This window comes from Aulonocara stuartgranti (genome assembly GCF_965226115.1).
Source record: "Aulonocara stuartgranti genome assembly, chromosome: 12".
Taxonomy (NCBI): Eukaryota; Metazoa; Chordata; class Actinopteri; order Cichliformes; family Cichlidae; genus Aulonocara; species Aulonocara stuartgranti.
Window position 1 is genome coordinate 17259404 of NC_138948.1, and position 15038 is coordinate 17274441.

Below are 15038 nucleotides of genomic sequence, written 5' to 3' on the forward strand. Positions count from 1 at the left end.
TAGGTACACATTTTAAACTGTGCATATTTTGTGTTGTTCTCTCTTGTTCTGAAATAGCTCTGACACATCTGGGCATGAACACTGGACCTCTGGGTGTCCTAGTGTTTGACACATTTGGTCTGTGGTTTGTGGGGTGGAGACTGTGGATCAGCTGTGTTTTGGTGCATCGAGATTACATTCTTCGTTTATGCCTTGGAGAGTTATTATAATTTTTTTTTTTGTTGTTTTTTTTTTATCTTGACATTTTTCACAATTTAGCGTAGTTTCAGTTGGTTTCCAAAAATATTTGTTGTTTAGTTTTTATTGTTTTAAAATGTTTAGTTTATTGGTTTCTGTGCTAGTTTTAGTCGTTTTGATTATAACTGTATGAAAGGCATATGTCAGGAAAAACCTTTTGAAAGCGGTTTCACCAAACAGCACAGCCTCATCAGGCAAGTTGAAATGTAGTTTTTTTTGTTTTGTTTTTAAGTTTGATTAAAATTAAGGCTAGCTTCTCCAATTTTTTCTAATATGTGTTTTTTATTTTTAGTTAACTCAAATCTTTCTTCATATCTATTGTTAGTTTTTAGATTAGTTTTAGTAAGGTATAATAACCTTGATGGCTTGGGCTTTTATTCACCTTCTTGTTCCATACTTGAACAGTATTTATGGTGTGGTGGATACATTGTCTTCCCTGGGGAGGAAGTTGTTGGGGAGTGCTATTACAAAAGGGGGCACTCGAAGTCAGAACTCCAGTTTCTCCGTTCAATTGTAACAAAATCACGAGTTATTTACATGTCAGCAGGTTTAATCTTGTAGCTCATTATTTGTATATGAAACCTAACTTCTGATTGCCTTTCTATATGGTCCTGATGGTTGAAATTATTGATTCACTTATTTTTTGCCTGATGAAATCTCTTTGAGGAACTTCGAAGCATTTAAAAAAAAATCACTGGTCATATGCATACTTACTTATTTTATCAGCAATTTTTGGGTACACCTCCACTTCAAAAGAATTGTATTTATTTTGTTTTAATCAGCAATGTTTGTATTTCCCTACTAGTGGATAATAATAAAATAATGTCTTTTTTCTGCTAGTGTCTGTGGCCAGTCCCATGGTTCCAGGTGGGATAAGAAACATCCATGAGGGCAAAGTAACAGGGCAGATCCCTAATGCTGCCAACCACCACTCAGACAGACATGGTACTGAAGATTACCTGAACATTGTACATCGACTGGGAAATGAGGTACAACTGACACCGTTTTTAAATAGATGAATGTGTATTTACTACATACCACAATAAAACCCTGAATATATTTATCTGGTACAATTTATTTAGGTCTTAACAGTAGCTGTGTTGATATAATTGAGAGAAATGTTGAAAGTTGAGTGTAAAGGTGTTACATGCTAACTTGTTTGTATTGTCTCTCTTTTGGAGGAGGGTGATTCTGCCATGAGAAATCCATCTTTTCCTCTGAGGTCTCCACAGTCAGGCTGCTCGCCAGCTAGCAGTGAAGGAACGCCCAAACGTAAGGACACTCGAAGTGGAAAGGAGGCACTACAGTGCATACACTTTGCTTACCTTTTCTTCATTATGGGAGAAGCTGCTACATACTCTGAAACACTGCGGCTGTTATCCCTCATCAGAGAGAGATGTCTGTATTTGTGTAGTTTAATGTTTTCTGAAGAATGTCACTTTTTCACTACTCTTATCTCCTCTTCCTTGTGTTCTTCCTTCTTCACAGCGGGTTCTCGTCCCCCACTGATTCTCCAGTCACCACCCCCGTATGCACCCTCACCAAGGGAAGGAGTACCTGACCAGAAACAGCAGCTACAGCAAAGAAAGAAAGTCCCAATAGTAAAAGAGGAGAAAGATATGTACGACATTGTTAGCTCTCCAAACAAGGACTCAACAAAGCTCACCCTCAAGCTGTCCAGGGTCAAGTCAAATGAGTCGGATCCCCCAGGTGAGATGTTGTTTTTCTCCATCAGTTTCATAGCTATTTGATCTACTAGAAATGCTGATGAGGTACATCGTGATGCATCATTTTAGATCAACAGGACTACCACCACCCCTTTTAAATCCAACCATGTAAAGTGTTTCTGTTAATATCTCAGGTGATGTTATGCCAGGCATGGATCAGAACTCAGACAATATGGAGGCAGAACTGGGCTTTCAGCAGGTTCCTGTTCTCCAGCAAAATCTGGGAGCGCGGCTGCAACATCAGCAGCAAGTAGGTGGTGCCAGTGGACTTCAGCCTCCCAGTTCCCCTTATGATGAGGCAGAGCTGGATGCACTTGCTGAAATTGAAAGGATAGAACGAGAGGCTGCTAGTGAGAAGTGCTCCAAGGAGGTGCAAGATAAAGGTGTGTAAGAGAAGTTCACATAGAATTAACATTTACATATAACTCTACAGCTAAAAAATGTTTTGCTTTGAATTATAGCATCTTGTCATAGTATTTAATTTTAATTACTTGTCTCTCTCTTTACAGACAAGCCACTGAAGAAGAGAAAGCAGGACTCCTTTCCCCTGGAACCAGGTGCAGGGGGACCAGGTGGGCCCACAGGTGCCCCGGGCAGCGGATCAACAGGAGGGGGCAATGCTGGCAAACTGACTCCGCAAGAGGCCACTGCAGCTGGGAACGGTGCCAGCCGCCCTCCCCTCATGGTGAGCATCGACCTCCAGCAGGCAGGCCGAGCTGACGGTCAGCTCGACCCCTGTCTGGCTGCCCCTGTCCCTGCCCTTGAGGCCCAACGCTGGCCTGAAGAACCAGCTAGTGGGCCAGCTGCTGTGGAGGGTTCTGACACAGTTTTGCGATTGAAACCAGATGGACGACCGGAAGTCATCAAGAACAGGGTCGATAAGCATGACAGCAGGAGAGAAGGTCGGGAATCCTCAAAGCACAGACATGATGAGAAGTCCTCAGACAGACGTGGAGAATTGCCCAAGTCGTCAAACAGGGACCGTGAGTCTGACAGGGATAGGAGGCATCGGAGTGAGACTGGCCGAGACAGGCGGTCCCCTGATTCTCGCTCCCGAAGCGATCGAGATAGGTCTGGCTTCAGGGCTTCCTCCACTGGAGACCCTGGTCGGAGCAGCAGTAGACAAGATGGTTCCAAACTCCCCTCGTCAGCTTCTGGTGCTAAACTTCCAGATTCTTTCCCTGCTCAGCTTCTGGGAGGGCATAGTGGCGCACTGAAGAACTTCCAGATCCCTAAGGTGATCTGGGCTGATCCAAAACAAATATCTACCCACCTACCAATCATTCAGCTGTCACTGCCTGCAATCTCACAAAACCAAATCATACCATTATACACTCTTTTGGTTTTAGTTTCCCATTTGTCAGCCTTTTTTTATTCTCGGTGTTGGTCTTTAATTTTCTTTAACACATTAACCACACTTAACTGTCTTTTAGAGTAGAAAAAGTAGAGGTAATTATTTTGTTTATCTTGTATGAATGAAAGCAAGCACATTTAAAGAAATCTTCCACTGCTGTTTTTTTGTGGGGGGACTGCATGCAAGTAAATCATTTCTGTAAGCACTTCACCTGGTTGAGTGTGACCCCTCTGCCAAAGGTTTTGTCCTTCCTGGCTAGTCCTCTGTTTGGTTATGTACTAGGCCTGACTTTCCTGTCCATCTTGACTGGCGATGCCAAAGAAAAAGGGCACAAAATGCTTCAATTTCTATGCTTAAATTATCCAGACATAATCAAACTATATATGCACTCTCTTCAGATTAGAAGTTCAAATGGTTGAAGTTCAAGAGCTCTCTGTGGTTAGGATAGAGGCGAGGCTAGACTTGGAGGTAGAGCTGGACAACACCAGTGGTTCTGTAGTGAATAGACATCTGGAAGTTCTTAGTAGTACTTAGCAATGATTTAGCTGGTAATTGACAGAGCATGTCTGTCTGTGGTTGTGTAGGAAAGGCTGCCAGTGCAGTGTTCACTAAGAATTTATGACTGTCCTCACAACGGGTTGACTGTGAGGACAATCATGGGAAAAATCATGTTGTAAGAAATTTTATGCCCAGATTGTTGACATGACGTTGAAGATCAAGAGTGGTACGATGACTGAAATGATGTTAAAAATAGCTGGTTAGGTATTTAAATGTTATTCAGTTACTAAGGATTTGTAGACTTGACAAAGCTTCTTAAATATATTCTTAATGTGAACAAAGGTTGCATCAATGAGCTGCTGCTCACTCCCACTTTTCACTTAGCACAATTAGCACAAATTACTTGTTGCACTGCAAGCGCAATACAAGTGGGAACATCCAAAATTGCATCCTAAGTTTTGGCTAGTCACTCCCAATTAGAAGTGGGACTGCACTGCAGTGTCGACAACACGATGTGTTCACTGTTTGTTCTACAAGTTAAGACCTGGATATTTTTGGAAAAACAGTGGAATATATCTTTGTGCTTTGCTATCAAGACACTGGAAACTAACATCAAAATCACCAATTTCATTTCAGTTTGAGTCATTATTCACACCTTATTTTCTGTTCTGAATGAAGCCCATGTTTTCTTTCTAATTGTGTGAAGTGTGGAACATATTGATTTTTGAACTTGACTATACTGGATGTTTTTTCTCACTCCTATCTTATTTTTTCCTCCCAGATCAATCGTGACAAGGAAGGCAGTGGATCGACTGAAAGTCATATGTGGGGCCAGCCAAAAGTTAAACTGGAGAGGCTGGGATTGGTGCAGGACTTGGAGAAGCGCCCCAAGCCTGTAGTGGTTCTAAAAAAGCTATCAGTTGACCAGATCCAGAGGATCATTCGGCACAGCAAGTCTGGAAAGAACCGACTCTCCTCAGGAAAGTCCGGCAAAAGTAAGAAGCTGTTTTTAAATTATATTTACAATGTGTTTTTTCACTCTATACCAGTGGTTCCCAAACTTTTTTTGCTAGGCCCCCCTTTATTTTACAAGAAAAATGTAAAGCGCTGCTCCCGACGAAGGAAAAGCCAATTCTGCAGGGGAGACCTACCGTGGCACTTGTGCAGGTGAAACCAAAGGGCAGATATGTTTCACCATATTTTCTAGTCTTTGGCTTAGAATGAAGTTGGTTTGGAAACATATTCACTTATGCTTCATCTCCTGCTTTGCGTTTCTGTGGGCGCCCCGCGCTAGCAGTGTCCAAGCGTTTTGTTTTTTCCCCCCCCTTTTCATATCGCGCCCCCCCACCATGGCTCTGCCCCCCCCTTAGGGGATGGGCCCCACACTTTGGGAAAGTCTGCTCTATACAATGAAATTATTTTGCTAATAATTGTATAATATTATTGTCAAATTTTCAGGTGGTATGGACCCAGCAGTTTTGAAGGAGCTGCCCCCAGAGCTGCTGGCAGAGATCGAGTCTACCATGCCCTTATGTGAAAGAGTAAAGATGAACAAGAGGAAACGAAGCACAGTAAATGAGAGGCCCAAATATGCTGAGGTCAGCTCCGATGAAGACTATGACGCAACTGGAGAGTGTGAGTCAATTCATTCAATTCTAACTTATACCAAACTATTTTTTGCAGGTTCTTTTACTAGATGTGAGAATTTATTTATTTTTTTAAATTTAGCTTCTTTTTTCAGAGTTTAGGCCTTATTATTTTATGCTAAATCTCTACAGCTGCAAGGAAGCGGCAGCGCAGAGAGAAAGACAGAGCTTGGGAGTTCGAAGAGAGGGAGCGCAGAGGGTCAGGGGAACACCGGAAAAGTGGGCACCGAGACAGCCGCCGAGGATCAGGGAGCCGCTACCGAGACTCATCTGAGGAAGATTCGCCGCCTCCGAGCATGAGTGAAGGTCTGTAATTTAAGTGCTACAAATGGTCTTTGTTTCCCTTCTGAAACATGTGTAGTAGAAGAGATTATTATGCCTTTGTTGGGTGTTCAAAATTAAATCAAACTGCCATTTTTGATTGTGGAGTTGGGTGTTTACATGTTTAAATGCATAAAAACACCTTAATTTTGCTTAATAGTATCAGGTAAATCTGATATGTGAAAAACTTGACAGCAGATTTTTACAGTAGATTTTTTTCTTGCACACCCCCTGAAAAAAAAATTTAATTTTTTTTTAATTTTAATTTTAAAATTTTAATTTTAAAAATTAAAAAAAAAATTTTCTCACACTTAGTTGCCAGAAAAATGAAGATGAAGGAGAAGCAGAAGAAACGGAAAGCTTATGAACCCAAGCTGACCCAAGAAGAACTGATGGACTCTTCTACATTCAAGAGGTTCTTGGCAAGCATTGACAACATACTGGAAAATCTGGAGGATGTGGATTTTACTACTATGGGTAAGTATCAGTACTGACTGTCAATGTGGGTATGTTGGTTTTCTTATATTTTATTAGAGTTTAGTCCTAATTTATTGGTTTATGTTTTCTAGCAGGAGACGATGATGAGATACCTCAGGAATTGCTGCTTGGTAAACACCAGCTGAATGAGCTGGGTAGCGAATCTGCCAAAATTAAGGCCATGGGCATCTCCAGCAGGGTACTATATTCTATTTATTCATAAAAAAACATCATTTGGGATGTTGTGGGTTTGTAATGGTTCTTCAGATGTAGATCTAAAAACCAGTGTCTGTTCTTACAGATCCCATCAGACAAGTTGGTGAAGCTTCTGAATATCCTTGAAAAGAATATCCAGGATGGGTCCAAGCTATCCACCATGATGAACCATGTGAGTGCCCTTCCTCCCTTTTCCTATTTTTCTTTATCTTTCAGCATTACTTAATATCTGGAGTATTTTTCTCCCTGCAGTGATGCACTGCGGAAATCTATATACAGAGACCATGAACAAAACATAATAATGCTGAAATAGCTGACAATCATAAAAAAATACTCCAGATTTCTTCCTGAAATACATAATAGCCTTCCTCATTCTGACACTGGTTTATTGATGTTGAAAGTGTTCACATTCTTTACTTTTTAACCACAGGACCATGACGCTGAAGACGAGGAAAGACTTTGGAGAGATCTGATAATGGAGAGAGTCACAAAGTCTGCAGATGCCTGTCTGACAGCTCTGAACATTATGACCTCAGCACACATGCCTAAGGCTGTCTACATAGAAGATGTCATAGAGCGGGTGCTGCAGTACACCAAGTTTCATCTTCAGAACACACTGTATCCACAGTACGATCCAGTCTACAGGGTGGACCCACATGGAGGTACAGGAAGAATTCTGCATTCATTTTTCTTTATTAACTTTAGAAACGCTTCATAAACTTAACATTAGTAGTAGACCAAATGATAAATAAGCCAGTGCCAGTTTGGCAAACTGAAATAGATGCTTGCTTTATGAAATCAGGAACAGTTTTTTTTTCAGCTTGCAAAATTATAGTATTTCTTAATTTAAGATTTTTAATTTTCTTATTATGTTCATTATCTTTTAAAAAATTACTTCTGTTGTTTTTATAGGTGGCATGTTGAGCTCGAAGGCAAAGCGTGCAAAATGCTCCACGCACAAGCAGCGTGTCATAGTCATGTTATACAACAAAGTGTGTGACATTGTCAGCAACATCTCTGAGCTCCTAGAGATACAGTTGCTTACAGACACCACCATCCTCCAGGTAAACGCTAAGAGTGTTGCACTTAGTACATTAGTGTAAGTCAGACATGCAGACATGCGTGATTTCTCATATTGTGCATGTCCCGTTCTTCCAGGTTTCTTCTATGGGAATCACTCCATTCTTTGTAGAGAATGTCAGTGAGCTTCAACTGTGTGCCATTAAACTAGTTACAGCGGTACGTCTGCACAAAAATTGAGTGTTTATTTAAAAGCATCCTTTTAGGGCATTTGGTCCAGAATGTTATTTTGCAATTTTTATCTTTTTTACATTTTTTTTTCATATTCTGCTGTATACAGGTGTTCTCACGTTATGAGAAGCATCGGCAGCTGATCCTTGAGGAGATCTTTACCTCTTTGGCCAGACTGCCCACCAGCAAACGCTCCCTCAGGAATTTCAGGTAACCCATTTTCCACACTAATTCACCTAAATTTGAGGCTATTCAGAGTTGCCAGGTTAATGCATGAATTGAGAGCTTTGAGAATTGTCTGACCATCAATGTAGAAATAAAAATTGTTCAGACGTGTTGATGTTTTGTTTTTTTTTTTACTGGATTGTGCAATGCTAGTAACTTGTGATTTATCCTGACCTTCTGTGTTTTAGGCTGAACAGTTCAGACCAGGATGGAGAACCGATGTACATCCAAATGGTAACAGCACTGGTTCTGCAGCTGATCCAGTGTGTGGTCCACCTACCCAGTGACAAAGATGTTTTTGAAGAGTATGACACCAAGGTAGGTGCACAAGCTGACATGAAAACCCATACAAACATCAGCAAATATAGTTTTATTCAATACAACATGCAGTCAGACACACCATTTGCTCAAGATTTTTTTTTCTTCTTCAGGTGGATCAGGACGTGTTGATAACAAACTCTTATGAGACGGCAATGAGAACTGCGCAAAACTTCCTCTCAGTCTTCCTTAAAAAGTAATTTCAGATTGTTTTCTTCCTATTTATACTTTTTGATGACACTGTTGAATGTTGCTAAGATCCCTTTTGTCATCAGTCAACATTGAGACAAACTAGGAACGTTTTGAAGTAGCTGTAACTCTATAGGATTTTCCAGATGTATTCTGCCAGCTTGTTCAGCCGTATTAAAACTTCTGTCTTAATTCTGATCGTTGGCTGTCTGACCTTGATTATAATTGTTACCATTAATCATTTCTCATTATGCTCTCAGAGCATAGTTATTTTCCTGTTATTTATCCCCTTTCTTCCTTTTTTTGCCTCCCTCAGGTGTGGCAGCAAGCAGGGAGAAGAAGATTACCGTCCATTATTTGAGAACTTTGTCCAGGACCTACTTTCAACAGTGAACAAACCAGAATGGCCTGCTGCAGAGCTGCTGCTCAGTTTGCTTGGGAGACTGCTGGTTAGCATGACTAAGATCTTTCTTTAAACTGGAAATGCAAGTATTTTTCTCAGTGTTTCTGAGAACAGATGATCCAGATTAATAGCAAGAGATGACTTTGTTAAAAGTCATGGAGGCTCCAGGAAAGCAAATGTTCTTATTTTATACAATATTTTCAAAACATTTGTGTCACAGTTGATCAAACTTGACTTCTGTGGTTTATGAAAATCAACTTTATGACAGCAGTTTTTTTTTCAGACACACACAATGAGAGTGTTCTTGTGTTCATCCATTCCTGTGCCTTTTTCTCCTATTAGGTACACCAGTTCAGTAATAAGCAGACAGAGATGGCTCTGAGAGTAGCATCTCTAGACTATTTGGGCACAGTGGCTGCACGTCTGAGGAAGGATGCAGTGACAAGCAAGATGGACCAGAGATCAATTGATCGTATCGTACAAGAGGTAAAAGGACAGCTTTGAATTTAATGATTTAGGATACTGTTTTCTTGTTTTTTATGGGGACAGAAATGAGTAAAATGCAGAAAATGTGTTCTTGCTTGATGATTTACATTCCTACCATTTGGCACAATAAATATATTTTCCCACTTATTCTTCCCCGTTTAAAGTCTCAAGGCAGCGATGAGACCCAACAGCTACAGAAGGCTCTGCTGGACTACTTGGAGGAGAACGCTGAGACAGATGCCTCACTGGTGGTGGGTATTTTCATTAGGTTGAATGTGGTGAACTCTTTAAGGTTTAGATATAAGTTTCACATTGCATTTGAACTGGCTTTTGAGGAATCTGTTGGAAACTACCATATTAATAAATCTTTCTTCTCTTAAATAAGAAGACATATCTTAAATGGTTTAAAACAGTATTTGCTCATGTTATCTCTGTGTGCAAATAAAAATGTTCCTTACTGCAAGTAATTATTTTCTTTGAATGCTATGAATGTAATACTGAGACCTGTTTTGCATTCTAGTTTGCTAGAAAGTTTTACATTGCTCAGTGGTTCCGCGATGCCACCACCGAGGCTGAAAAGTCCATGCGTAACCAGAATCCAAAGGACGAAGACTCTTCAGACGGTCCGCAACATGCCAAGGAGGTGGAAACTACCGGAGAAATTATGCAGCGTGCTGAGAAGCGCAAGAAGTTCCTGCGCAACATCATTAAGACCATGCCAGCTCATTTCACCACACTGAAGTAAGAATGTGCGATATATCAGCAGTGTACTTTCTTTTATTTGCACAAGTGCAGTTGTGTGACTGTGCAAGTCTGTAACCTGCTTCTCAACAGAATGAACTCTGACACTGTGGACTATGAAGATGCCTGTTTGATTGTGCGTTATTTGGCCTCTATGAGGCCGTTCGCCCAGAGCTTTGATATTTATTTAACACAGGTAAGAGTGTGATTTTCTTTTTAGCAAAAGCATTTCAATCCCCCCCCCAGAGAAACATAAACATTCTTTGTTCTTTACCAGATTTTACGAGTCCTTGGAGAAAGTGCCATCGCTGTAAGGACTAAAGCCATGAAATGTCTGTCTGAGGTCGTGGCTGTTGATCCCAGCATACTGGCAAGGGTATGTCTCTCTCTGTTTATAGTAGCAAGTGCATTAATTGTTAACATTTTTTTTTACTGCACATGATGCTGTCTTAACTTATATTCTTTGTATGGCTTTGCTCTTTCAAAATGTACTTCTTATTCTGCAGCATTCTGTTCAGAAGGTATCTTGTAATTCTTGTAGCTTGCTATATGCTGACTGATTGCTCTCTTTGTCTGCAGTCCGACATGCAGCGTGGTGTCCATGGTCGTTTAATGGACAACTCCACCAGTGTGAGAGAGGCAGCTGTAGAGCTGCTGGGCAAGTTTGTGCTCAGCAGACCCCAACTCACTGAGCAATATTACGACATGCTCATAGAGAGGATACTGGTAAGTTGTCCAGTCAGTCACTTATTCCCAGTTATGCTGTGGTTTGCATATAGGTGCTAAAGGCGCAAAAGCAAAAACCACAGCTGTGACTTCACATGCTAGGTCCATCGTGTGATGATGTCCACCACACCTTGAGTGTGACATTAGGATGCTGGGTTATAATAGCTAACATTTTTCAATTCTGTACCAATTGATTGATTTGGACATACGTGATGTTTTTCCATAGATAATGAGGAAATATAGCATTAGAATTATCATTACTATAATTATTTTAGCTTTTACACTGTTTTGGCATATTCATCATTGTACTGTGGGCTTTTAGGCTATGTCCACACGTACCCGGGTATTTTTGAAAACGCAGATTTTTCTATGCGTTTGCACCTTTCGTCCACACGTAAACGGCGTTTTCTGAGATTTTTAAAAACTCTGGCCAGGGTGAATATTTTTGAAAACTCAGTTTTTGCATTTACGTGTGGACGAGAAAAACGGAGAAAACGCAGCGTCAAAGGTGTGCGCCTTTTTTGACGTCACACTGTGCGCCACGTTATTGTTTCGGTGAAATGAATTTCTACAATACTGTTACTGTTAATTGTACTCTCTGCAGTGTTTAAATGCTTACATATACACACACAGTTACTGTCCCTTCACACATATGACTCGGTTCTATGCCCCATCTTTGTTTACTATTTCTAGACTTCTGATTGGCCAACATTTCTACACGGTTAGGAATATATCACCACCTGTTGCTTTGGCATGTTCCTAGCAGCGTTTTCCTTCATTTCTGCCTTTACGTGTGGACGGGATTTTTTTTTAAAACGAAAACGGAAAATCTCAGTTTTCAAAAATACCTGTGTACGTGTGGACGTAGCCTTAGTTGGTGTGTTTTTGCTTGGCCCTTCACTTGTGCTTTCATTGTTAAGCTGTCCCTAGCACCTGCAGGATGGTTTCTTACACAGATCAATACTAGTAATACTCATGTGTCTGTTGATGAACTGCATACATGTAAATATTGTGTTTTTCTCTGATTGCTGCACACTTCTTCTGGGCTAGTAATGCGGTTGTTGGCTTGTTTTGTGTTTGGTTGGGGTTTGTTTTGTTTTGTTTTGGAGGGGGGTACACCAAGTGTACATCAGAAATGTATTTGGAGAGTCCTAAAAAAATGGTTAATAGGGCACTTTCGGGTTTTCTATTGCGTAAACTATTTAAATCTGTTTTCCAGCAGCAGTTTAAGATTTTAGGATTAAAAAGCACACGTGACAACATGCTGTTAGTACTAAAATTCAGGTGAACTCAAAGTCTTTCTAGTTACTCTCTGTGCTTAGCATCTGGGAAGTGAACAGTTGAGATTGTTGTCCCTGTTGTCATGGAAATGTTCAAGTGGGTTCATGAGAAGTTCACTCTTCATTACAGTCTTATTCTGCCACCTGTGGGTGAAAAAATGCTACTACACCAAATGCATACATTTCTCTTTTCTCTTTTTAAAATTCATTTTAAAAATTATACTTCAGTTTATTAATTTAATTCCTTTTTATTTTAGGACACTGGTATCAGTGTGAGAAAACGGGTGATCAAAATCCTCAGAGATATTTGTCTGGAGCAACCGACCTTCAGTAAGATTACTGAGATGTGCGTGAAGATGATCCGCAGGGTCAATGACGAGGAAGGAATTAAGGTATGGATCTGCTTACAGATGGTTGTTAAGACGTGGCTTCCATTCTTCATAGAATTCGTTGTAGATATTTATTATTTCATTTTTTTATTATTGCATTTCTTATTTATAGAAACTGGTGAATGAGACATTCCAGAAGCTGTGGTTTACTCCAACTCCAGCCCATGACAAAGAAACCATGACCAGGAAGATTCTCAACATCACTGATGTGGTACATTTAACTGAATTACCACTTTGTTGAATGATTTAAAATTATAAATGTAAAAAAAACCGTAGGGTGTCAGTTCTCAACCAGTAGTTGATGATTGCATATTATTAATCATTTCCTCTGATGTCTTTAGGTTGCAGCCTGTCGAGACACCGGCTATGATTGGTTTGAACAGCTTCTTCAAAATGTTAGCATTTGAGCTTCATTATATAATAGATATCTGTTTTGAGATCTGCTATTGTTTAAAACCTTATAAACATTTTTCTCCTTTCTTTAGCTCCTCAAATCTGAAGAGGACGCATCATATAAGCCAGCCGAAAAGGCTTGTGTTCAGCTCGTCGACAATCTGGTTGAACACATCCTTAAATATGAGGAGTCTCTTGCAGGTATGTTTGGATATATATTGGTTATATATTTAAATGTAAACGTATATCCTTGCCTAAGCATTGTACTTGTACTGTAATTTTGCATGTATTGTTAACTCCTTTTCCCTCTATAGAGAACAAGGGGGTGAACTCAACACGGCTAGTGGCTTGTATCACCACCTTGTACTTGTTCAGCAAGATCAGCGCCCAGCTTATGGTCAAACATGCTATGACCATGCAACCCTACCTGACGACAAAGTGTAATGTAAGTTGTTTCAAAATTACTAACGTTTTTTGTTCTTGAAGAGTTATTAATGTGATAATGTTTACTAGTATATACTATAACTTTATATTGTTGATTTGTAAAGATAATTCAGTTGTTAAGTTAATGATTCGATTGAAAGGGAGAAGGAGTACTTTCTTTGAGTTGATTTTTCCTAATATACTTTTATAACATTCATATTTTGTTTCCCCTGCAGACTGCCAATGACTTCATGGTTATCTGTAATGTGGCAAAGATTTTGGAGCTTGTGGTTCCTCTGATGGAGCACCCCAGTGCAACTTTCCTTGCAACCATTGAAGAAGACCTCATGAAGCTCATCATCAAATATGGCATGACGGTGCGTGGCAGCAGTGTTTTAACAAGTTTATATAAGTTTGCCCAATTTAAGTATATAAGCTGTAACCAGTTTTGTTAAAGAGGTAACATGATGGTTTATCTTCCTGTGTTCAGGTGGTCCAACACTGTGTGAGCTGTCTTGGAGCCGTTGTGAACAAAGTCACACACAACTATAAGTTTGTGTGGGCTTGCTTCAACAGATTCTATGGTGAGAGATGCTAATGCCTGGAGTAATAATGTTTGTGTTTTATAGGGATAGCATAGCTCTGCTGAAGTACCACATTAATCCATTCAAAAGCCAAAGAAATGTAACTATTTATATCCCACTGTTTCTTCAGAAGAGTGGATTTAGTTTAGCCACAAGTTCTCCAAAAAACATTGCAGAAGGCCTATAAAATATAAAATTGCATTTTAAGCAGTCAGAGTTTGAATGGAATTTAAAAAATTCAATTCAAATGTTTTTTTCATCCCCTCTTAGGTGCGCTTAACAGGCTGAAGGTTCAGCATCAGGAGGACCCAAACGACACAAAGTTGGTAGCAAACAAGCCTTTCCTGCTGCGATCCCTCTTCACCGTGGGTGCCCTGGCCCGACACTTTGATTTTGATCTGGAAGAGTTCAAGGGCACCACCAAGGTAGGGTAGTAGTTAATGATTAATTATTGATTAGAAATGAACATTTCAAATGAAAACTGGGTCTAATTTTGGATTACAGCTTTACGTCCAGTTATCTTCTTCTTTGAGGATCTTGTCCACAACCACGATTGGCTATGATGAAGCAGCTCATTATGCAACTTTATGATTGCTGTTTTAAAAAATATGTATGAAAATGTCTGCAGTTTCGTAATTATGTGTTGACGTGTTGTCAAGGTTGTTATCAAGGAGAAAGTTCTTGAGCTGCTGCTATACTTCACCAAGCATGAAGATGAGGAGGTCAAGACCAAAGCCATCATTGGCTTAGGTAAGAACATAATGTTTTTTTTAGTGTGATTAGACTGACTCCAGGACCTACAGTGTCATTTTACCAGCTTATAGGACTATAATATAAAGACCAGAGATGAGCAAATGATTCCCTGGCCACAGCAGGTTGAGATCATATAGAAGGATGTGTCATTTACTTATTTTTACATGTATTTGATCTTTGTTATTCTTTTCACGCAGGTTTCCTTGTGATCATGCATCCCAGCCAGATGTTTATGCAGGAGGTGAAGTCTTTGTATAATGGCATCCTGGCTGACAGTGGCTCCTCAATTAACCTCAAAATTCAGATCCTCAAAAACCTCCAGACATACCTTCAGGAGGAAGACACGCGGATGCAGGAAGCAGACAGAGAATGTAAGTAATTTGTTTTTTTAAACAGCTTTT

General features: G+C 40.0%; 1 protein-coding gene across 6 annotated transcripts in view; it reads left to right on the top strand.

Annotated features, from left to right (window-relative positions):
- The window catches only part of nipbla (NIPBL cohesin loading factor a), a 28254-nt gene that overhangs the window by 6925 nt on the left and 6291 nt on the right, over positions 1-15038 (top strand). For 3 of the 6 annotated variants that reach the window (XM_082553630.1, XM_082553632.1, XM_082553631.1), the window contains 34 exons: positions 1078-1226; positions 1419-1509; positions 1726-1947; positions 2099-2347; positions 2474-3201; positions 4598-4811; positions 5275-5451; positions 5595-5768; positions 6099-6260; positions 6353-6459; positions 6562-6648; positions 6907-7138; positions 7389-7540; positions 7635-7715; positions 7837-7937; positions 8141-8270; positions 8384-8466; positions 8776-8908; positions 9205-9348; positions 9513-9599; positions 9869-10089; positions 10183-10285; positions 10367-10465; positions 10669-10815; positions 12353-12487; positions 12597-12695; positions 12826-12879; positions 12970-13078; positions 13192-13322; positions 13537-13677; positions 13791-13884; positions 14155-14309; positions 14544-14634; positions 14835-15008. In XM_082553630.1, coding sequence (XP_082409756.1) covers positions 1078-1226; positions 1419-1509; positions 1726-1947; positions 2099-2347; positions 2474-3201; positions 4598-4811; positions 5275-5451; positions 5595-5768; positions 6099-6260; positions 6353-6459; positions 6562-6648; positions 6907-7138; positions 7389-7540; positions 7635-7715; positions 7837-7937; positions 8141-8270; positions 8384-8466; positions 8776-8908; positions 9205-9348; positions 9513-9599; positions 9869-10089; positions 10183-10285; positions 10367-10465; positions 10669-10815; positions 12353-12487; positions 12597-12695; positions 12826-12879; positions 12970-13078; positions 13192-13322; positions 13537-13677; positions 13791-13884; positions 14155-14309; positions 14544-14634; positions 14835-15008 — 5256 coding nt within the window. The remainder of the gene's footprint in view (positions 1-1077; positions 1227-1418; positions 1510-1725; positions 1948-2098; positions 2348-2473; positions 3202-4597; positions 4812-5274; positions 5452-5594; positions 5769-6098; positions 6261-6352; positions 6460-6561; positions 6649-6906; positions 7139-7388; positions 7541-7634; positions 7716-7836; positions 7938-8140; positions 8271-8383; positions 8467-8775; positions 8909-9204; positions 9349-9512; positions 9600-9868; positions 10090-10182; positions 10286-10366; positions 10466-10668; positions 10816-12352; positions 12488-12596; positions 12696-12825; positions 12880-12969; positions 13079-13191; positions 13323-13536; positions 13678-13790; positions 13885-14154; positions 14310-14543; positions 14635-14834; positions 15009-15038) is intronic. The other 3 variants (XM_082553633.1, XM_082553634.1, XM_082553635.1) reach the window with 3 other exon arrangements.